At 40.6% G+C, this 23,223-nt stretch overlaps 1 protein-coding gene and 1 long non-coding RNA gene across 2 annotated transcripts in view; one reads left to right on the top strand and one right to left on the bottom strand.

Moving 5' to 3' along the window:
- Window positions 1–1,285: 1,285 nt before the first annotated feature.
- The window catches only part of LOC111253064 (uncharacterized), a 108,127-nt gene continuing 86,189 nt past the window's right edge, over window positions 1,286–23,223 (bottom strand). Inside the window, exons 4-13 of the mRNA XM_022811938.2 lie at window positions 19,904–20,403; window positions 15,696–15,881; window positions 14,951–15,322; window positions 13,890–14,071; window positions 10,787–10,952; window positions 10,187–10,438; window positions 9,957–10,059; window positions 4,878–5,157; window positions 2,063–2,164; window positions 1,286–1,654 (exon numbers count right to left, since the gene is read on the bottom strand). Coding sequence (XP_022667673.2) covers window positions 1,531–1,654; window positions 2,063–2,164; window positions 4,878–5,157; window positions 9,957–10,059; window positions 10,187–10,438; window positions 10,787–10,952; window positions 13,890–14,071; window positions 14,951–15,322; window positions 15,696–15,881; window positions 19,904–20,403 — 2,267 coding nt within the window. The 3' untranslated portion in view covers window positions 1,286–1,530. The remainder of the gene's footprint in view (window positions 1,655–2,062; window positions 2,165–4,877; window positions 5,158–9,956; window positions 10,060–10,186; window positions 10,439–10,786; window positions 10,953–13,889; window positions 14,072–14,950; window positions 15,323–15,695; window positions 15,882–19,903; window positions 20,404–23,223) is intronic.
- On the top strand, window positions 16,513–20,703 carry LOC147754735 (uncharacterized). The gene is made up of 3 exons (XR_015316243.1): window positions 16,513–19,619; window positions 19,770–20,007; window positions 20,191–20,703. It is a non-coding gene; the product is annotated as an uncharacterized LOC147754735 (long non-coding RNA).

The raw sequence follows: 23,223 nt of genomic DNA, 5'->3' as shown, positions 1-23,223 counted from the left end.
CTCTCTAGTTAGAAACCATTAAAGTATGGAAGTCGCCAATAACCTATAGATTCTTAAGTGCGTTCGCCCGGCGACGGAAGCGTTGGTAAAAACTTAGAACGTTTTTTTGGAAGACATTCACTGTCATCATCAAAGTGTCATTGCAGATACTGTTGTTTAAGATATTGAATGCTTCTTTGTTTTTGCTTGGTCATAGTCACTTGAGTTATTATGTCCTTGCTCGTCTATATCGCACCTGAATAAATGCTCAGTAACAAAGATCAGCTTGTTTCTGAAGGATATTTAATGCGTTCATATACGCTTTTGTCGAAGCTTTGTAGTCTAAATATAGGCTCTCTTACTGTAAGCCGGTCATGCAGTGCAAGCGTCAAAACATGCCAAAGAGCCTATCTTCATTATCAATTCGAAGCGGTGTCAATTTCGTTATCGCGTGACGTAAATGCTATTACATGTGATGACGTACGTTATCGTGAAGATCGTTTTTAATAGTTAAATATAATAGTAATCATAATTATTAGTATATCACCGGTACATATTGCATACTATTGACAATGAAGTATCAGTCATTTCCAGTTGTTCCCCTTGTTTGTACATAAACCTTATGGTAAATGGCCTCAAATCTGGGCAGAAATAGTATATCAAAAGAATTAAATTATATATAGTGGCCAGTGTATACGTATGCATGTGTGTGGCGTCTAATGAGATGGACGTTACTGATCTCCTTTGAGCTGATGGGTCGAAAGGGACACAGGACTTTACAAGTGATATAAATGATCTAGAGTACATATATATTTTACTTGAATGGAGAATATTCAGCTATGCTGCTACTGAGTTCGTCAACGGGATTTCGTTGACTCCTATACATATATGTATAGGTATCTATGGCTGTGTGTGTATGAGTGTGCAACTAGCATTAACTGATATAAGCAAATTGGCTAATTTCATCTTGGAGTTATTTTTAAACAAAATTTTTATGAATGGACGTTAGAGATGGTACTTCAGTGCTTACTAATACTACATGTATTTTTTTTATATATTATATTCAATGTTGAATATTATGTTAGTCTGACTGACTCACTGACACACCCCCATCACACAGCCTATCGTGAACACAAAACGGTGAAGGCATAGAGCCTCATGTTATAATAATTACACCTATTATTATCATTATAGTAATTCTTTAGTCGTATTAGAATTGGGTCCTTTTCAAATAAATTAACAAGTATTAGTTATTGTAAGTAAGTATTCATAGCACGACGATGCCAATTGAATATTATTACTAAGGTCATATTGTAACACCCGTTTTATTTATTGGTAAAGGCAACTTTTCTTCCACCTTTAACACGATCAGATTTATTTTGCAATTTAATTACTTCGGAAGGCTACTTCCATTGTAATGTCGATAAGAATGAATTTTTTTTCAGCCTGTTAAGAAGTACTCACTTCTTGAACATTTGGATAAGGGACGGCTCTGAACGTAAAGGACGACGTTTACTTGGAGCTATGTGGAATTCATTATAAGTTGTAAACCTACAGCCTTGTGGGTTGAGCAGAGTCTTTTTCTGACCGTTCGATTACGTCCTTCGAGTCCTTAGCCTCCTTAGGAGAAAGCTCAGGAGCCCTTGTAACGAGTCCACTTTCACGTTCGAGCAGACTGTAATGGCAATAAACACAAAACGTTGTAACGTAATTTTACAAGTTAATCGTAATAACTAACAACAATCAGTACTTACCATAAAATTAGGATCTCATTATATTTTAAAGATACCGACCCGTAAAAATTACAGTCTAGCATTATTTACGGTACTTTATTCGGCCGAATAATAAACCAAGAAGATTTTGGTATTTTTCATAAAAGTCAAGCAAGTACATAACGCACGATGTTCGAAGTATTGTATATACGCTTGGAAAATACAAGTAAAATTGTTGGTTAGTCAACAGTCAATACAACGAAAAATAACTTGCTTATGAGTGTGAGTTTACCTATCTGTTTTTGGACTTCACAGACAGTTTTCTGTAAATACTGTAGCAATGAGAATTCAAGTATGAAAAAAGCCAATACCTTTTGAGCATACTCTTCTTCTCATCATGAAGTGCTTTCAGTTCACTCTGCAGTACATCAATCCGCTCTCCTAGGCGAGCAACCTCCATTCGGTGTTGCTCCCTGAAATAGTGTTATTTGTAGACAACGCATTATACCGAATTCAATTTTTGAAACTATTTCACAGCTTCGTGGACGGCTTCAAAGATTTTTGCTTTGTGAAGATTTAATTAGACCAATAATAACTATGAGTCCCGTTTATTTCGCGCAATAGCAGAAGGTGTGAAAGGGCAACTTAATGTAAACGAGGTATGTATGTAAGAGAATATGTATATCATCCTATATGGCTTGTAATACACATGCATCTATATTGAACGAATTTCTGCTCAACAGATACTTTTTTGCCATCTCCAAACTGAGCGGAGTGAGCTACCACTTTCTAAGAAAATTATTGCAATGATGCGGCTTATATAAACGCGCTAGCCTGGAATAGCGATCTCTCTTGCTCCGCGGCTATTTTAATGCGGTACTATCAGTGGCCACTAAAAATATGCGTCTATAAAGGTATAGATGAATTTTTTTCTTTTGTTACCGCCCAGACAACGGTTGTCTCCGACGGAAGCATAAGCATTTTTCGGTCCTCTCAAGCCGAGAAACGCCTACTTGCACAGGCGACCACGCACTTCAAATGTCTCGTGGTGAGGAGCAGTCCACACAAAAAGAACGTCTGTTTTGGACAAACTGTATAGCGGTTTTGCGACCTTGCCAAAGTCCCATACGGACCAACAGTAATAAGATATTTGCCTTAGGAAGCCCTGTAACTGACGAATAGTAGGGGGTGCCGCTAAGGCATTTACTGTTGCAATTTTTCTTTGGTAAGGGGAGATTGTACGCGGGATCTTGAGATCGACGTGTACAATTTCCTGAATAGCGACGAACTTTTCGATATTTTAAGGTGTTGACTAGCGGGCCTAAAAACAGGACCTTCTTATTTCCCGGAAATAATGCAAGTCCTCTTGGAACCTATAAGATAATACGAAGGTGTAATCGAGATAAACCAAGGCCACCTCTTAACTACTACCAGGCTGATAAGTTGTTCAAACATCGCCAGAGCTTTGGCTAACCCGAAAGGCACCCGCTTGAATTAATATAGGTTGCCTACGGTACTGAATACGGTATTTCCCTTGTCACTGGGTGCCATATAAATGTTTATAGTAACTCGTCAGGTTCGAAGTTGAAAACACCTGGGCCGCTCCTAATACCTTTAGAGCATCGTCGACCGGTAGAAATGGGAGTGTGTCTCTTTTTGGAATCGCCTTCAACTTCTAGTAAACCACATAGAAGCCAATTGAGCATTTCCTTTTTTTCACCAGGGTGATCAGATAAGTCCACGAACCAGACGGGACTCCGATGACGCCATCATCTAAGATTTGTCGTGCCTTTTCCTTTGCGAAGCGAACTCTTTGCGCTAAGGAGACTCAACCTGAGTGCTTGTGCACGAGAAGGTAATCACCGGTGAGTACGGTATGACTAACGAGGTGCATTACGAATAGTTCTTTATTGATTAGAGGTACTCCCGATATATAATTCTCGATGGACGAAAGAACGTATCGGGGACTTCCGATAAGGCGAGTGATAAACACTCCTGAGCACGGCCTAATCTGATGCCCGGTTTAAAAAAAACTGTCTATCGTCCGCGGTCGGTGCCTAAAATTTTACATGCTCCATCTGGGTCAGAAATCACTATGGTATACGGCGTCACAAAAGTACTCATTGGAGATGCATGCATCCACCTGCATCGTGGATCTCGGTAATCTGACGGCCACGACTACTCACTTTGAAAAGTTTGGAGGTATCAACTGGCCTTACTTAATGAAGGCTTGGTAAAAACGGCTCGCTACACACCTTGACTCACCATCTGGTTTATTTTTTCCAGAATTATTGCTTTAAAACTAGCGACTGAAAATAGAATCGTCGGCCAAGTTGTCTATGACTTCTAACACCTTCAACCCGTTTCCTTCGGCCTTGAGCTTTACTTTCCCCGCGATAGCTATTGCTGGTGACGGCCCGTTGGCAGCTGGAAACAAACGCCATTGCATCGGTGTGTTTTAGAAACCTGGCTGAAACGGCACTTATTTTCGTGTCGATGTCCGGCGCAGCCTGTACTTGTTCCGCGTCTTTTAATTCGACGTCGATTTCAAGCTCTAAAAACGGGGCAGCCCCTATGAATCGAACGGCGGAGGTCCGCGCTGGCATGACCAGGGGGCCAGGCTGAGCAAATGTAGCTTCCCTGATATCGGCATCGCCACTTTACGGTCCTCCAACGTATAAGGCCGAAAGGCCTGAAGCACTGAGGTTTGTAAGGGGAGTCTACTTTTTTTAATATCGGACAGGAATATTGCATACTTCCAATCGGGCTCCAGTTCGTCTTTGAAAGCCCGCCTGACCCTACTGGCCCCCTAAACATCGATGCTCAGTCCTTGTCTACTCGAAAAGCTCATCCACTGGGGTGCGTTCCTCTGGAGGAAACTGCTCGTGCAACTTCTGTTTTGAAAACATGCCAGTTGTTCGCCTATATAAATATATGGAAACTGCAAGATTATTTAGGTACATGTTTCAGTAGGATGAGGACATGCACGATTTTTGCTCGATAGTTAATAGAATGCCCTGGTCAGACATTTAGCGCAACATTACCAGTGGTAAGGAAATATTTTACGAGGACAAAAATGCTTCCATTTCGCCGTGCTAAGCCGCGTATTTGTTTATTAGCAAAACCCAGTAAATATGCCCATTTCGGGTGATTAGCATTTTCTATAATAATAATAAACGTATCTACCGGAGGGCGTGCATTCGCTCCTGGTGCTTAATCTTCTTATCCTGATAACGAACAGTGAGGGCTTCGAATTTTTGGCTAGTTTGATAGAGTTGGTCCTGTAACGATACAACCTCCTTGTGCAGCTTCTTGCAGTGCTCCATCAGACCTGCATCCTGTGCTGACAGCCAACGGTTATCTAATGTCTGCATGAATGACTGTTTCACAGGTGATTCAGGTTGAGACCTCGATCCTGCTCCGCATCCAGGGACTATAGCGTTTGTGGCCAGAAGCCCACCTGTTTCTGAAAAATTATGAGAATGTTACACCGAACAAATTGAACTCATCGACTTGTTTTTGTGAAAGTTATGTCCTCTGAAGTAGCACGTCTGCTCTGTTTTTATGCTATGTGTTTAAGAAATGCCTCATGATGCACTTAAGTTTTGCCTGACAGAATTTCATTATGGTTTCATACAAACACTGCACTGACTTAAAGAATACTTGCTTAACAATAGTAATATTTCCAAGTTCATCTTGTCAGTTTTCAATTGCTGTTTCGATAAAGATATATTTAGTTGCTGCATGTGTCACCTGTTCTCACATAAGGCAGACACAGACGCAATTTAAAGTCATAGCTTAATGCTGCTAACGGTATCATTCGGCAGCGTTCTATTATGAATGAAAACATATATGACAGGTAGTTCCTATTAGCCCATTACTTAAATCGCGCTTTCGATCGAGACTTGAGATCATTTTTTGACAAAGAAACTCGTTAAAACAGCTAGTACTCAAAAAAATTTTGAATTAAAACACATTTTGCTGAAAATTGTGCATCAAAAAGCTTCCTGATTTAGTCTCTCAGAGCATATGCAAGATCCAAATGCATTAATTACGCCCCGAAAATAAATAGCACCGAATGGTAACGATCGGGTAATTCGCGACTATATTTTGAAGCAATTGTTAATATGGGTTTAGGTGTCTTGTTGAATAAAACCTTTGTTTATTCATACTCGAATGCAGATGTGTTCTCAAAGCAATTAAACGCTTAACGTTTTAAAATATACATTTGGTAAAACCGCATCCAAGTACAGAATAATACGTAAATGAACAGACTGAAAAATAAATTCTCAGGCGTCCAAATTTGTTTCTAAGTAATGGTTTGGTTAACCGTAAAGCTTCAAGATAACACGCAGCAAGTACTAGAAATAAGTACGGCACAAGCTAGCTTCATTTATAAAGGATAAATAACACAACATCAACTCTACCGAGATACGTAAGTTCAGTATGCATGTACATGTCTTATAAAGTTAAATCACTTCGAAACAGTCAAAAGCATTTCAAAAGTTAAAAAGTTTCATAAAAATATACCAGGTTTTATGCAACAGCGAGGCAGTAATTTAATCCATCGTTACGATTAATTTGATTGTTGAACTAAACTAGATCGATTCCAATGCTGCTACGTAAATAAATGCTATTTTAGACAGTAAAGGTCAACTTCGCTAAAACGTTATGGTCTTAATGAATGAATAGTAACAACATACTTTTGTATACAATAGTGTGTTATTCTTTACAAGTAAGAGCTTATGTCTATCAAGTTTATTATGGAAGATCGTGATACCATCAAATGTATAAAAAGAACAAATAAGAGTAAATATTACCGTTTGATATATTTGATCATTCATGCTATATGATGTGTCTAAAATAATAAAATTATCTTTATGCTGTAGAATAGTAAAACATAAAAAAAAGAAAGGTTCTGCATCATTTTAAGCAGTACGATTTAGTGCAGATAGTTATTGTGAGTAAACAGATCTTGGAAATCCAACATTTGTCGCTTGAAAATAGATGTTGCATGCTAGGTTTCTCTCAAATGAATTTTCTCGGTTTTTATGATTACATGTGATGGTTAAGCTCGTTACAAAAGTAGAGATTTGGCTAAAATTGAATCAGATTTCATCGTAAAAATCCAATCAGCGATTTTTAAAAAAGTGCCGCCCGGTTACATTATGTAATAGGCAAATGCGCTAGGGATGCAACGTAAAGTGCGATACATGGGTGAGGACAATGTTATGGCTCTTAACCAAAGAGACTCATCCTGTGAATTGGCTCGAAGTATTACAGATAGTCGATGTTTCAGCTGAGGGAAAACTTTCGCCGACGTATCAACAGCTTTTCCACGTTATTTTCACTTACTTTTTTCCGTTATTATTTTCTCTTAGAATACAGTATACGTTTACGGAACGTACGGTTCACTTCAGCGACGTGCTGATTTCGTTTGCAGATGTTATTAAGCATTTTTTAGTTGGCCTGCACCAAGCCAGTTCCCTTCTAAGAACATTCAGATGGTCGCCCTTAATCGGCTTATTGATCGAAAGTTTGCAATGCATATTTAGGTGTATGGTCGATACACTTGACATCGAATCCTTATCACTACGATTTATCTTAAGATTTTCACTAAGAAGAATTTTACTTCATCAACCCGGGAGTGATTCAATTGCAGCTAACCACCTCTACGGGTTAATGTTTAAACGATTACCAACGGCAACAAAACGGTTTATCTTGTATAATTCGTACCAAATCGTACCATAATTATTCAAACCTTAGCTCTGTAACATCCTGCGTTCACTGAAGCGTAGGTCAGGTGAGCAAAAGCTAGCCTAAACACGGCTCATTGTACTCTATTCCGAATCCCATTTGATTTGACGGCTTGTCCGAGTTTGACTATCTAATCTTCCCCACAAAGCATTTTGCTTACGAGAACTGATCCCACCCTGCCCTATTCTACTGCGCTCACATTAGATAATAATGGTGTACAATAGGAACCAAATCCGGTAATGTCGTTAAGCGTCGCTTCAGACGGCTAACTTCTTCTAACACGAAACGAAGAGGAAATAAGTCTTACGTTCGACTTTGAATCTAAAATACTTTTCTAAATGTCTCTAGGTGGAGTAGGCCCACGCCTTACCACTTACGGGGACTTGAGAGTGGAACTGCATTCAACCAATTAGATCGCTTTTAACGATCGCTCCGTAAGGCAGCTTATTAAACAGCGTCCAATTCGATATTGGAGAGGCTAGACTATTAACCGCACGGTGAAAATATAAGAACTACATTTGCAGCCTTTTGGTGAGTTGAAAACTACTTCTTTTGAATCAGATATCTGTAACCTGACTGCCCATATTTAGTACTGTTGCAAAATTGCATTGTTTCAACAAAACACTTCATGGACAGAGCGTCAATAAGGCAAAATGTATCCATGCTATCATCAGCGATGCTCTGTGATCGCCCACCATCCCATAAGGCGTTACAGAGCGGTAAATAGTCGTGCGTTGAATTGGGATATACCATAGGAAGCTGTTTGTTTAAGTAGGTTTCATCCTGTCACAATCAGCCAAATGCTTTTCGCGTGGAATATATTTAGTTCACAGCAACTTACTGCAATATAAGGGTACGCCCACATGACCGCCTGCAGTCTTCGACAATGAACTGCGAGCACAATTCAAAGCGGAACTGGTACAATAATATTAGAATGTGGCAAGATTGTTTTTCGCCCCGTAAGAAGCATAACAAATGACATTCAAGTAGCATTTTCCTCGTAGACAGAAGGTAATAAACAAATAAATAGGAAATGCACTTCGCGTTCAGAGAAGAATTATTGTAAATCGGTAAGTAAGCAACGTTTCTAGTCGAAGACGAATTGTTGCTAGCGGTTGATGCTGGCCTGAGATGTAAGTCGTCCACCTGTGCTTCGAGGATGAAATGGCGCGGGTTGACCTGGTCGATTTGTACGTCGTGAGGGCAGCTTTTCCATGCAGGGGGTATCCACTCGGGATTATGAACAGTCAAGCAGATCTATTTCGAGCATAGTCCAACGAGTACGTGCAACTAGTACAACACGCAGTTATTGCAGTTTCAAACAAGCAGCATTGTTGTTCGTACAATCAGGATTTACGTTGTAAGCCCGAGTGCTGTCACACTTATTATAACAACATGAATAGACGATAAAACCATCGACAACAGATAGGTAGCTTCATAAAATCGCACGTGTTCGCATAGAATCGGCCTATCTACGTGCAAGAACACCTCTGCGGTAAAGCTATTCTTCAATTCCGCGCCGTGTGCAGTTCGTCGATTAGTTAGTCTATCAGGTTGTGTCCATAATTTTTCCGCAGAAGCTATACGTGCGCCGCCACAAAATAGAGAAAAATCATTCATAGAAAATGCTATCTAAACCTAAAAGGGGGTTTTAGCATTAATGCCTGTCTAGATAAATGCTCTGCCATATATGGTGGTGCTCTTTAGAGACCACTGAATTTACACCTTTCGAGACAATCGTATCGTGATATGATGACAACGTCCCCCCTGTCACTCCCTTCTGATGTAAACTATAAAAACCTATGATATAATGTTGCAAGCAATCCTGAAGCACAACTTAAGATATGCAATGCGAACGTGCACGACAGGCGTAGTCCACAACTAATTATCTATTTTCTGCTCGCATTACAATCCAGCTGCTTTTGTTGATTTTGTGCTGCCAACAATAAGGGTGGTACATTTTAGAGATGCGAATGAGTTCACGATTGCTAATACACAAACAGCCACGGTGGAGCATTCGAGGTAGCAAGTACAAAGTAACTCAGTGACTCAGTCTATCATATATACCAGATATGTTTTAGCTTGTCGAGGCTGCTTCCGGCTCTTGACAGGTTTAGGACATTGGCACGGGGCCCTGAGGTCCTCGGCTGCGTAGTTTTGTATCCTTCACATGTCTTTTTCCGGCTAGCATTAATAGCATCTTTTGTTTTATGGGAAACACGTTTGCTTTCTTGTCAGTTTGCGACAACTTGAAGATAACTAGCTTATTATTAGCACAGCCTACTTGGATAAGCGAAAAAGTGTACCGCCTCACCTGTGATTTCATATCCTCAGTACAGGGATAATTGTTATAGGTTAACAGATCAATCACCATATCCATTAAGCTTGTTCCCCATTTCTGAGTCATTACGATGCTGTCTCGTCCTGTACAGAAAGCCGTTGTGTTTTCCTATTTGTCTACAACACTCGAATGAACAATTCGGATATATTTAAGGTCGTGTTACTCACTGTCATTGGCCTGAGGTGTTTGTTGTTGTTGTAATTGTGAATGCTGTTCTTTGCTGCGTAGCCGCTGCTCGAGCTCATCGCATTGGACTAATGCTTCTGAAAGCTATCAGACGAAACCCGCACATTTACTATTAAAATAGTGTATTCCTAAAAGATAATAACTTACATTATTGTACAAAATGAAGCCTTGAGTTAGATATTGGAAAGGGTTTGCCGTAAGAGGCTACAACCTTGAAGGCCAAAGTTTCGTTGTCGAGTTCAAGCTGTCGGTTAGTTTTTTCCATGGCCACAAGTCGATCTGCTAAGTTGTCGATGCGGCTTTGGAGATGATTATTGGCGTTCGTTTCATCCGTGTCCGTCGGATCGCATGGTACATGGCAGGAACCCTGTTCTCCCATTGGTGAGCCGATGCCTTCCTGCAAAAGATTTTTAATCCACTGTTTGTCTGCGATTATTGGCTTGATGTTTCCCGGGTCACGAATCTGTAAGTTTAACAGTAGCCGTTATCAAACGAGTTTTGCTGATATTCTACAAATAGCTTGAATAATGTTCGAGTAGTCACGGTATGCAGCTTTACAATGGACGGAAGAGGGTCGGTAAAATTAAATTGACGCATTGGCTAAAATATAGTACTACTAGATTACTAGTATTTCGGCAATTACTGCCTCTTGATATTAGCGAAACGATGAACGAAAGCCTGTCTCATCTTACTTCACAAAAGGGTAAAAATCGACACCCTCTTTCCGTTCCCCATACAGAGATCAGGAAGTCCCCGTCCTTCTACGAAGGGAATACCTTGCATATAAATGTATACGGGATGTTTGACTTACGTTACGCTTGACAGCGTCTTCCTCGACATTGCCACCTTGTTGGATCCTTTTAGCGTTGTCGATGCGTGAATGTCGCGAGCTCCTAGGTGGCGGTGTGTGCAGGGGACTTCGGATGCGCGCATAGTCGCCTTCATTGCTGCTGTCGCTATCACTGCTACTGCTTCGACTATTGATTTAATGAAAATAAATAATAAAGGAGAGTGCATGTATCTACCAGTTGCAAAGTATCCAGTTTACGTTTTTTTTACATTTATCGTGCATGTTTTTCAGGTGTCATAGCTACATGTGAACAAATGGGTTTGACAGATTATTATTACTCAGCTGATAATGACTATGCTAGGCAAGGTAATATGGTGGTGATATAATCTGGCAATGATAATAGCAATAAAAATGTGTCAAATGTAGATTAGATATATGTATATATATATATATATATATAATTAGTAAAAAAAAAATATATATATATATATAATAGAAAGGGAAAAATTGTAACTATCATGTAATTTTATTCAAAGCTATTTTTCACTACAAGAGCCAATGGCTGTTGTTATTTATGGATTATACTTTGTTTTATGTAGATCAAGGTTCCACAACTATTATACTATATTACATTATATAAATTAGATGACTAAACAATGTAACAATATCAGCCACAAAGAACAGCACTCGACAAGTCTGTTCGTACATAAAGAAGCACAGGTATGCCGGCCATGTCTCCTGATGCAATAGGGTGAATAAATAACAGCCAATGGGAGCAATAACGTGTTATATGATCCCTCAGCGCGCTTTATAAATCTGCTTTTGACGGGTTTTAGCAAAGAGGGACTGGAATAAGCTCAAACACCGTGGGTCGAGGTGTTTCGTGCTGAAGACCGACCGTCTGACGCAACGCTTCACGACAGTACCGAAAATATGAACGTTAACTATGAAACATTTATTGAGGACGAACAATAATGAAACGTTTGGATTTTTGTTAGTTCACAATACCTGCCACCAAGATTATGGAGAACAGTGTGAATTCAATAATGCATTTTACTTGTCCCGCGCGGCTCCCACTTTCATTCCACAGCGCTGTGAAGTAAGCGCCCAACCTCTAGTACACATGTATATGACCGGACGCTAGCTTCCATCCAGCTAGAATTCTAAAGGCATAATTAAGCCCTTTTTGCATCGAAAAGTATACCAACTTACATTATTTCTTGTGTCCTCCTGCTTCCCAACACTCCAGATTGTCCATTCTGTCTCATCGCTCTTGATATCATTCTATGTCTTGAGGAAGTTCCCCAACCATTTATATGGATGCCGTCGACTGACTCGCGACTGTTATCATCGTCGTCTTCTTCGTCATTGTTGTAAATTTTAGCCAAAAAAAGGAATGGCTGGGGCTGCCGGGAATGCAGTGAGGACTGTTTTACATCTCGTTTGAAAACGATGTAAAATAACACGAAAAACGGAATGAAAAGGTAGAAGGAAGCAGGAAATGAAGTCGCTAACGTCAGGAGTTCTTCACCACCGTATATTACGTTGGGCAGCGAAGAACAGCTCGGTTCGCTGCGAGGCGGGTTCGAGGAGCGACCACTTAGGAACAAAATGGCAAAGATCGGGCAACACGCGTAAATGTGTTTCATTTATAATGACTACTCGTTATGCTAATCTAGCAGTCGGCCATGATTGCGGCCGGTGATGGCGCCGCTATGAGAGCGTCATTCGGCGCTGAGTAGCCCATATCACCACCATTATATACCAACAATATTGCAATTTTGAAGGCAGACAAGCTCTAAGGTACTTGGTAGATATCAACGTCACTCTACCCACCGTTCTCTGCATTGTTGTCGTCAACAATCCACTGTTTACCATTTGCATTTATTTTATGACATTATTTACCACTCAACAGAGCCTTTTACCAACCAGCGTGCAGCGGCTCAGGGGACAGCTAACTTCCTGACTCTATGATATGTACGCGGAGAGGTGTTCCGCCAGGCTTTTCAGTCCCGTCGGTGGAGAGGATTCTCGTTCCGCAGCGAGTGGTGGCGGTACCTGTCGCTGTTAAAGGAATAAATTTTCAACCTTCTCCAAGGTACCACTTCTTCCTGGATATGCTACCTGAGCAGCAGTAAGTACACGGCCGGTCGACCGTGTTGTGGGACAACTCGCGGGATGGCCGCGGCATATTGGACGAACTATCAATAACTGGTCGTAGATAACTAAGTACAACGGAAGAACGCCACACACAGTTGAAGTCCTGGTACTGAAGTTGAAGCGGCATGAGATAGAAGACGCTGTCTATGGAGGCCTCCAGTGAGGGAACCTCGTAAGCATGTAAAAGCTTTAAAGCTGTAACAGTGACAGTCATCATTGAAAAAGAGCGAGAAAGAGCGGAAGCGATGGTTGCTAGTTCTATAAAATGCTGTGCCGCTCTGACAGAAAAGGGTGCAGCTCCATCCGCAGCTACCTAGAGCTGCTAAAGTGAAAAAGGTAAGTCGAACGCTAAACAGCTTTTTTTCGTTAAAATAACACACTCTAAATATCGGGTCTGAACAGCAAAAAACTGGGTGAAGCATGTATACAGCTGTTGCGTAGACAGCGCCATTAAAAAACCATTAGCTTCTATATATTTATGTACGTGATCATTCGAAAGAGGAGATGATTGACCTATTTTATCTTTGAAATCTCGTTTGAAATTAGAAGAAAGACTTTGAGATAGAATTAAAATGCTGGAGAAATAGATTTTCGTACGAAAATAGCATGAAAGTAAGACATGAGTGGGCTCTTTTCAAGGAACATATATTATGATCGATATCCGATGTCAAGGTTTGGTCAGTATGGATCAAATGTAGGGTAAATCGGTGCATTGTAACTTCATATAGGAGTTAAATATATCAGTATCGGGAAGAATTGTAAACCATTATAAGTTATATAATGAAAAATTAAGCTTTCAATGCAAACGCTCCTTAATTCAGGCGGAGTATTTCTCTACAAGGGTAGCCAGCGAGACGAAAGCCAAGAATTCCTACAAAGGTTCGACGTTAACGTATTCTAAACACTGAGCATATCTAATCTAATAGTAATATGGTTAACATCGTTTTTCTATAAACGTACGTACAGGCTATCATGGTCGGAGATGTTTCCGTCAACGGTGCTGCTGCTGATGTGTGAAGCGGATAGCTTCATGCTCTGTGGGAGATTGTTATACAGCTTTCGATTTTCCTCGAGACGTAATTCACGCTCACGCTGCCTTTCTAACTGGTCTTTTAGCCGATCGCGCTCAGCCAAGATGAATGCGATCTAATGAAATTTGAGGCAAATGCAAAAAGGATAATATATAATATATGTGGATGTTATTTCATCACGCATCTCATGAGCTATAAAAAAAAAAAAAAAAAAAAAAAAAAGTGACATTGACGTCTAGAATTTATGAATTTATGAATTGATTATAGAGAATAGTGCTTGACGTAAACAAATATTTGATACACTCTTTAATATAGGTAAATGTTTATCTTCGATTCTTGTATAAACTAAGACTTGCAAGTTTTTTCCTATGACAAAGTTTTAAAGGGACGCATCCGACTGTGATATGCAAGTCGGTTTGTCCAAAGATTGTTAATATGCGCAAATCCATCAAAATGTATTTCGCTTACATTTTATATGGAGCTCAATGAGTTGCAGTCCAATGAAAGTTCAAGTCATGCAACGCCCACATATAACGCGAACTAAGAAGTTTTCATTACCGACTTCCCCGTCGGTACCTCAATAGCTGATAGACTCTGTTTAAATTAGCTCTGGCGGTGATTCGTTCATTCACTTACACATACATATAATTGGTCGTGTGACAACGTTATTTATCAATGCTCATGTAGAAAATGATGTTGCCCGGACGAGCACATAGGATTTTTTACTCAATTGAAGCTCTTATAAATTTTCATTTTCAGTAAACTACGACAAACAGATTAAACCGCCAGTATATCCCAGTGTGTTTTCGGCTCAGACGTCTTCTTACTCGTCTTATTCAGTACTTTACTTCCCTATATGAATACTAGTATTTTATTTGCTTATTGGTCATATGTAGGCCGCCGCAAAGCGCGAAATGATATTCGAATCGCAAAGTACTTGTTGTTGAACACCCTGTTCCACCCAGATGCAATCGTAGAAATTTTCTGCTCGAACCTGCTCCACGAGTGTCATCTGATCATTGAGTGTAGCTGTGTTGTTGAGAATGGCATTCGGGCTATTGTCATGGTGATGAAGAGCTTGGCCTGTTGTAGCACCGATGGCCCCCATATCATTAGCCGAGGCCGATCCATTGTGACAGCTCGAATTGGTATTAGTCGTTCCGGTAATTGCTGTCGAAGCAGTGCTCGTCGGAGTACCGCCGAGTCCGCAATGCTGCTGCAGCAGCCGCCTGATGTGCGTCACCTGTCCTTCGCTCGTGCCTCCGCGTTGCTCCAACTCTCGTCGGAGGGCGCGATTGTCGAATTGCACGCGTGAAACCTTTTCCTCGAACAGCGACTGGATGTGTTCGATGTAAGATTCCACTTCCTGGTGAGAAAAGGCCAAACGCGAACCTAGCCATTAGAATTGTATTTGTCTAAGAATTAATTGATCCGTCTATAATGTGTTCTCGGATTAGCCTAATATAAGTCCTTCGATAACCATCAGATCGAAGCTCCGTTTACGATTTGTAGGAAGGGTGCTTAACATGTGCACGCAGTATCCCGTAGTTGCAGTGATGTTTTGTTGAAATGTGAACACGAAATTTTCGCTCATAGAAAAATAACTGGATTTAATTTATGAGGAGGCCCTTTTTGTAGCTACTATTGGATATAGTGGTTTGTCAAGAACTTATATATATATATATATATATTCTATATGCGATCAAATAGTATTTATGATTTTATTATTTATAATTGACCTTCATCTCGGCGCTCTGTTGCTTGTGCAGTTTGTCCAGCTGATTTCGTAACGAGCTGACATTAGTTTCGGAGTCCACAAGCCATCGCCACACAGTGACGAGCTTCTTGGCGTCGGTTAATTCGTCAGAACGGAGACCTTCGGCTTCGAAACGGATTCGTAGCTCTTCCTGCTCGTCGTCCCCACCCTGCAAGGCATCATAATAATAAATATACACATTAACTATACTTTTACAATACTTATTATTACTATACAACAATATACGACATTAATCTATTTTAGACAAACCGCTAGGGTTCATCATTTACTATTTACAATCAATCAACTGATACAACGTTGATGGCTTCTGAGGACTGAGTGGCTAGATACTGGAATAATATTCACGAGGGTCGACGCCTAGTGAGGATGCACGATTATACCCAAAGAACAGCTCGAAATTTTCGTAACTGTTTAGATTAGCCTTTGGATATATATATACGGCATAGTTCAAATGACGATAACAATTTTTGATGTATTATACCGAAACGCTTGCAATAACGCTTCAATTTTTCCCTAGAGCACTATCAGATAAAGACACTTCAAGTGCCGCCATTTTTGAATTGATATTCGGTTTCCACTGCGCTAATTCATAACAACTTTTTTTTTTTTTTTTGTTGTATGATGCCGATAACATCCATTGTATGAGCAAATCAGCAATTGATTTACTTTATATCGCAACTTTGTGTAATGCATCGATACCTCAGATATGCTTCCGTGTCAATCAGGACGTTCATTGTTCAGGTACGTACCACACTTACGTAATGAATAGCTTGCTTGATATAGCGGATATATTTATTTGATGCAGGACGCACCTGATAGTCATAAATTACTGGAACTTGATATCTATAATGAGGAGCGCACATAGTTCACATTCACTATCTCACACCTTAAATAGCGTGACCGTCTATTTATCTCAACAATATCCAACTTACAAGGTCTCGATAGACGGCGCATCGGAGAACAACATAAGTTCGGAGGAAATGGGCATATTGTGCTGTTTCGTCAGTCTTTCGACAAAAGGCCAGGCCAAGCCCCGAGTACAGACGAAGCAGCCACAGTGCGTACATTAGATTCGCCTTGTTTGGAAAACGCACGCAGAGATTGTTCAGACGTCTCTAATAGAGTCCGTTAGCTACAGAAGTAGCAGCTCCTGACGATAGCAAAAACCGTACTCACAAAAAGTATTATAACATTGAAATTGCTGCTGCGCTTAATGTCGCTATCTTCTGACGCTTCAGACTGGTGGGACTCCGTAGATTGTCCTATTAGAAAATTCAGGTAGGAACGGTGACACAAGCGGGTATTCCTGCTATTGTTTAGCAGAAAATGCTGACATCACACAGCCAGTAGCATTCGGATGTTTGTGAAGCGCTCTATAATGATGACCTCAGGAAGTGATTTCATATTCCTTTATTGTTTCATCGATTACAAGCGGAGGATATCGTCGTATTTGGCTTGAGAGGCTGCACTTGTCAGTTTAGCGTTGCGCGTACGTCGGCGTTCAGTTAGATACTGAACGTGTATGGCGCGCAAACGAACGCCTGAACGACCGATCGTGTTCTGCAAATCTTAGTCAAGTTTTTTTCTTTGACGGGAGATTGCCCTCCAAAACAGCGGTCGATCATACTCTAGTGACCTTAGAGACAGTCGTAAATTTTTGGAGGATCTATCCAGTCGCAGAAGTTAAGATTGATTTCGTCGACTGAATTGCAAACCAGTTCGTGGAAACACATATTATCGACCACCAAATTTGCCTCGCCCAACGGTAAGATAACCAACGGGGAGTATGATAATAAAGAAGACAGCATGTTTAGTTACGTTCGAATAGATAGACAAGCTTTGGGGCTAGTTGATTGCTAACTGGCTCAAGAGGGGAAAATTATATTCAGCAATGACCCCTCGTCATGGGCTTTTGCCAGAGGGCACATCCTCTACACTATTTGTCACATTGATACACAGATCATTGGCCGAGTTCTCCTGAGGCATGATTCGGTCTCAAGCACCATGGTCATATAAAACTCCTAAGCTCCCTGTTCAAAAAACTGTGTTGATATCAATTAATTTGAGAACGGGTATAACACCTAATATCACATCTAAAATTCACGTAACATATTTAGAAATATTTCCCATTCAACTGATCGATACCAAAATACGAAACGGGCGAAGAAAATTTTGCGAGTTAGCTTTCTGGGTCGAAGGAAACGTCGACATTACAACCAGTGATGTGCTCTCCATTGGGTAAGTACACTGCCGGTGTTAGGCCCGTTGCCTTCGTAAAGTGGGACACTCGTTTTGAAACCACTCTTTGCGCCAACTGCGTTCTTTGTCTTGTCCTAGAAAAAGTTGAAAAATTATTCAAACATAAGCATAAGCTGGTATGCGAAACAGGATCTGCAGGCTACGTCCTGTGACCTCTTCTCTAGAGTAGTAGTGGTAGTAGTAAGAGGCGCTTGCCACATAGGTGTCGTTCAAGCTTAGAGATACTTCAACGATTTACATGGGTAACGTACACACCAAGCCGTCAGAGAGTTCAGACCAACAGACTGCCTCTATAACACTATAAACTTTTGTATGAACAGCAGCGGCAGCAGCCGCAAGCAAGCGGGAGGACAGGAGTCCCGGCAGAGTCCAAAGGAGTCTGCTACCTCAGAGAATGGGAGGAGTCACTAGGTTGGGGGCACTTGCTTTTTAGCCCTGACTCAGTCACGACATCTAAGCGTTCTGCACATTTCATCCACGTCGCTGCTGAATCCAGCATCCCCTTACCGAGTATATGCTAATACATGTACACAAAGTGAGATGGACATATAGACAGACAGACAGGCATCTTGAGTAAGGCAGATAGTAAACGCTATTATGTGATGTCTAGATATGCTCTGTGTATAAGCTTTAAGTTTTATAAAACACTTTTTCTTGTTGTAACGTGTAGGCCTTAGTTGCAATTCTGCCATTCTGTACTAGACCTGTAGATCGAGATTACGTTTTACACAAGCACACAAAGCATGAAAATTGTCAGCAACATAAAAGTCACTTAGGAAGATGCGCTTTTTTTTATTGGCACACTTTTTTATATGTTGGACAATATTTTACGAGGCTCGTCACTCTATGAGAGATAATCAAGCGGTTTATTTTAAAGAGCACTGTAATTAAACAATACTAATCGAGAAGGCTAAGTTAAGAAAAAAAGCTTTGTACGCTGTGCGGTATTTTCGCTTGGATTTTGGAACTTTTAGTATAGATTGTTGATGTCATAACAAACTACACCTTAAATACCGCTTCCGAGTGGCCTTAGGTGGAAGCTGTCGGTAAAGGTTTTCAGTTCACCGATCAGCCGTTATTTATTCTCCCTAATAACGATCTGACGTACGTATATAAAAAGCACATGACCATAATGAAACACTTGCGAATACATGAATGACAGGACATAAACTAGAACGAAGTACTACTACCTGGAAGAAAGATGCAAGCATATAAGGTATAAGACTTGACTAGACCTGAGCGTAGTGTTTGCGCATTCTCGTAGCCGCTGCCGCCATTACCACAGCATTGCACTGAACGGAGCCAGTGAAATGAGTGAGGTGTTTTCCCCACTCCCATAAGTACTGTCACAACAATAGGACCCTCTCATTTAGATGGCACACTAGTCGAAAAGTAAAATAGGACTTTCACTCCCGTATCTTATCCCTATCTGTTTATAATTGTTTCTTCCATGTTTGTGGAGGACGCTAATGGCAGTTGTCAAATATTCCGATAATTAATCTCTTAACTATACCATAGCAACGCTGGATAACTGCTAAGCACCAAATCGAAAGAGCGTGCGATGTTATTTGTGAATTTTTTGTTTGAAAAGCTCTTGCTGTCAGCGGTCCCTATGAAAGCGCAATGGGTAACGTATTTTCCTACTAAACTTAACGGTTCGAATCTGAGCCTACGCACAGTTTGTTTGAGATGGCTGGCTCCCACGAAAACTTAAGTACCAAACGTGAATCAAAGAAAAAATATTTAATGTTCTAACTATTATTCACATGAATTTCAGTATTTTCAAGTCTGTCGTAAATCCTAATGTGGTACAAGTGGAGGCCGCCTTGCGCCAGACGTATTCAGCAGTTAATCGAACCTCATATCTATTTAGTAGGTTAGGATGAATGTGTAATACTTCACTAGACGTACGAGCGGATGTTGGGGTTTCTGTTGCGGATGTCCAGGACTTCGCTGTCTGCGACGGGAGCGTGTTCGTCGGGGCTCTTCTGTCGACGAACCTGAATTATTTTGTGGTGAGCCATTGTTTCCTAGCGAGTGGATTTGGTGACCTTGATGATGATGGTGCTGTTGATGCTTGTTGTTATAACCATTATGGTTGTAGCTATAGCCGTGGGTACCGGTTTTCGGTGGTACCAGTACCGCCCTGGGCAGAATGGGTTTTAAAGAGAAGATTGATTGTGTCCCCCATTCTGCAGGTTGGGTGTGACTTGCAGTGGGGCGACAAAACACCCACGAGCTGTCTTCAAGAGCCGCCAGATTTGCCAAGCGAAAGTGGTCAGATAATTCGTTTTCCAGACCCCCGCGGCGGCCGGGAATAACCAATCGTAGTAATGAGGTCAGGGGTTTCACTCTACAGATTAGATCAACATCTTGAGCAGGGGTACAGCCGTCACATTCTACTCGCGGTCCTTTAGAGAGCACCAAAGGCCGGCGTACAAGCAGAAAGACATGAACAGCGTACGATTATGTCGACAACTTTCATTGGAACACAAGATAGATAACCATGCGTGAGTGCCTATGTAAGATTAGAATCTGAGTAACTGCATGTTCGACTAATGTCAAAGTATTACGCAATAGAACGTATTCATTGTTTGTTTCATCATTTTAATATTGTGAGTAGAATATGACGCAGTGCAATTGTTTTTGCGGCAGAAAGAACTCAATGGATCAACATAAGATATAATAAATGCTGATATCAGTACGATCGATCTGTTGAATATTTACTAATTTGAGCTGGGTGGCTCATATATATATATATTAGTATTATTTACTACAACAAGATATTCATGTGCCAACATGTTCCATATCGGTAAATAAACCTGTTTAGGAAATCTGCTATAAAGCAAATTTTTTTGAGGCATTTACTTGTCCAATATTTTTGACCTGTCTTTTTTTTTCAAATAACAGAGATAACTATGTGGAAATAACGTTTACAATTGAAGTGCAAATTACGGCTTGTTTTGTAATTACAATGCAAATGGCGCTGAAGCTCTTACAGTACCTAATTGCATTTGCGTTGCGGGCTAAGATGTGAGAAGCTCCAGAAATTTCAAGATGTCAACCTTTTTTAATTTTTGAAAAAACTTAGAGAGACTAACCGATACTTTAATGCATACTGCTACGTTGATATGCCTGGTAAGAAATAATGGATTGATAAGCAGTATTTTTCTCAAATGTAGCTTGTCTTTTACAAGGTAAAAACCTATTTCGACTGTCGAGAAGTTATATTTCTATGCGTCAAAGGATACAGAATGCCCAACTAACGTATTTAAAAAAAAAAAAAATCTTTTCATTGTCGCTTGAAAACTACTACGCCTGAACTTCATTCATCCGATATCAAGTGTTTTTTAATATCGATTACAGAAACAAGTCGATGATATTATTATCACTCGCTTTTATATTTAGATCTCTTGCCTCATATCTGAATGTCGTCAATGTGGTCTTAACATTGATGGGCTACCGTAATCGTTACCATGAAAATTTTAGGCAACCTCGCGTATGCGTCTAAGGCTACGGGGCCTAAAATATCTCTCTTGCGCTTCCACTAAACGTCCTGGCAAATGGCAAACTACAGTGTGAAGTATTAAGCCATTGAACACACGGTTCAAGGCGTAATTACGTAAAATCAACATCTTTTGTATTTTCAACTTTACCACAAAGAACTATTAATTGATTTCGTGTTTTGCTCGCGCTGGCGAAGAATATCAGTATAGATGTTTAGGTTCTGGGATGCAGATGAACTGATTTGGTCTTCGTTAAATAGGAAGGGCAAACGATCTGCTGAACCCTAAGGGCCCCCGAGAGCCGGCTTCAACCGCTAACCCCTGCGAGATATTCTCTCCACAGTTTAATGAAGACAAACTGCTGACCGAACACGTTATAGTGAGCAGACTGTGGGTCATGTGAACGGCCGACGCTACAGTTGGATAGCGCCTTTATTGGAAGCGGGGTTGCATAGCGTTTCATTCACCCGGCGAAACAAAATCGGATAACTGCGAGGATACCCTCTGCATTTGTGACTTCTGTAATGGCTTCTAATTGGACTTCTATTGGCTTCTAATGGGACTCGCTCCGATCGGATGTTGGCTTGAATTTTATATTTTCACTTTATACTGAAGACCGATACAATGGACCGTTTCAAAATTAAGCAGTAGCAGTAGGCTTTGTGTCAAGCTGCATTATATTATTATTATTTTTTTTTTATTATTGGTCAGCTCACTTTACTACTATTACTCGGGTAGTCGCAATATTAAATATTTGACAAGTTACGTTATTATAGTTTTGTTGTATGAGCGATACACGATCCAATATCGTTTCAATGCCATTACGAATCATTCGATAAGTAAAACGGATCTATTGTTTTTCCACCCGAAATCGTCCTCTCGTTGATTGTTTTGATTGTCGAATAATCCGCTCCAAATACTCAAATTTGAAAACTATTGATTTTTTCTTCTGTATAAAGAAGAGGCTTCCACTAATGGGTGCAAAATATGTATTGAAAATATTCAAGATCTTATACTAGCGGCTTGCCGAGAGCTGACTTTTTCGTAGAGACTATAGGGTTAATGGGTTCGAAAAAAGAGTTCCAAACAACCAAATACAGTTCGGTGCCACGTGTCGATATAATACAATACATTAAGAACAATTGATCGAAGTCGTAGGATAAAAACGCGACAGCGTAGCAGACGACAACGACAGCGACAGCGACAGCGACGACAACAACAACAACAACAACAAAGACGGCGCTGGTGCTAGTTTGTACACCGCAGGAGGCCGGTCGTTTCTGTGCGGTAGCCGCACTGTTACTGCTGGGACGGCTTAGGTTGTTGTTGTTGTTGTTGCCATTGGCTGTTGTTCAGGTTATTAATTAGCACTGCCAGCTCCTGCATCCATCTGATGAGGAACTCATTTAGCATTAGCCGTTGTCGTATACCGATACGCATCACTAGTGACAGCAGCTGTACAATGGCTCTAGGCTCGTTGGCTAATCAAAACGAGAAAGTCAAAACAACTGCTGATCAATTTCCGCTTGTGTGGCAATGACGATGATATTGTATCGAAGCATGACAATGTAGACTGTGATAAATAAGGCATTTTGTTAAAGTTATTGAAAAGTAGTCTAGCAGAACAAGCAGACGTTGCCTTAGACATATAGCAATAAAGCAACATCGATAGTAGTAACAACGACCGAGTGGGCAAGCAAATATCACAAGTTTTGCCACTCGTTG

Source organism: Varroa destructor, unplaced genomic scaffold (assembly GCF_002443255.2).
Source record: "Varroa destructor unplaced genomic scaffold, Vdes_3.0 BEIS01000006.1, whole genome shotgun sequence".
In the NCBI taxonomy this organism is placed as follows: Eukaryota; Metazoa; Arthropoda; class Arachnida; order Mesostigmata; family Varroidae; genus Varroa; species Varroa destructor.
The sequence above is the reverse complement of the archived record's forward strand: the minus strand, read 5'-3'. Positions and strand labels throughout refer to the sequence as shown.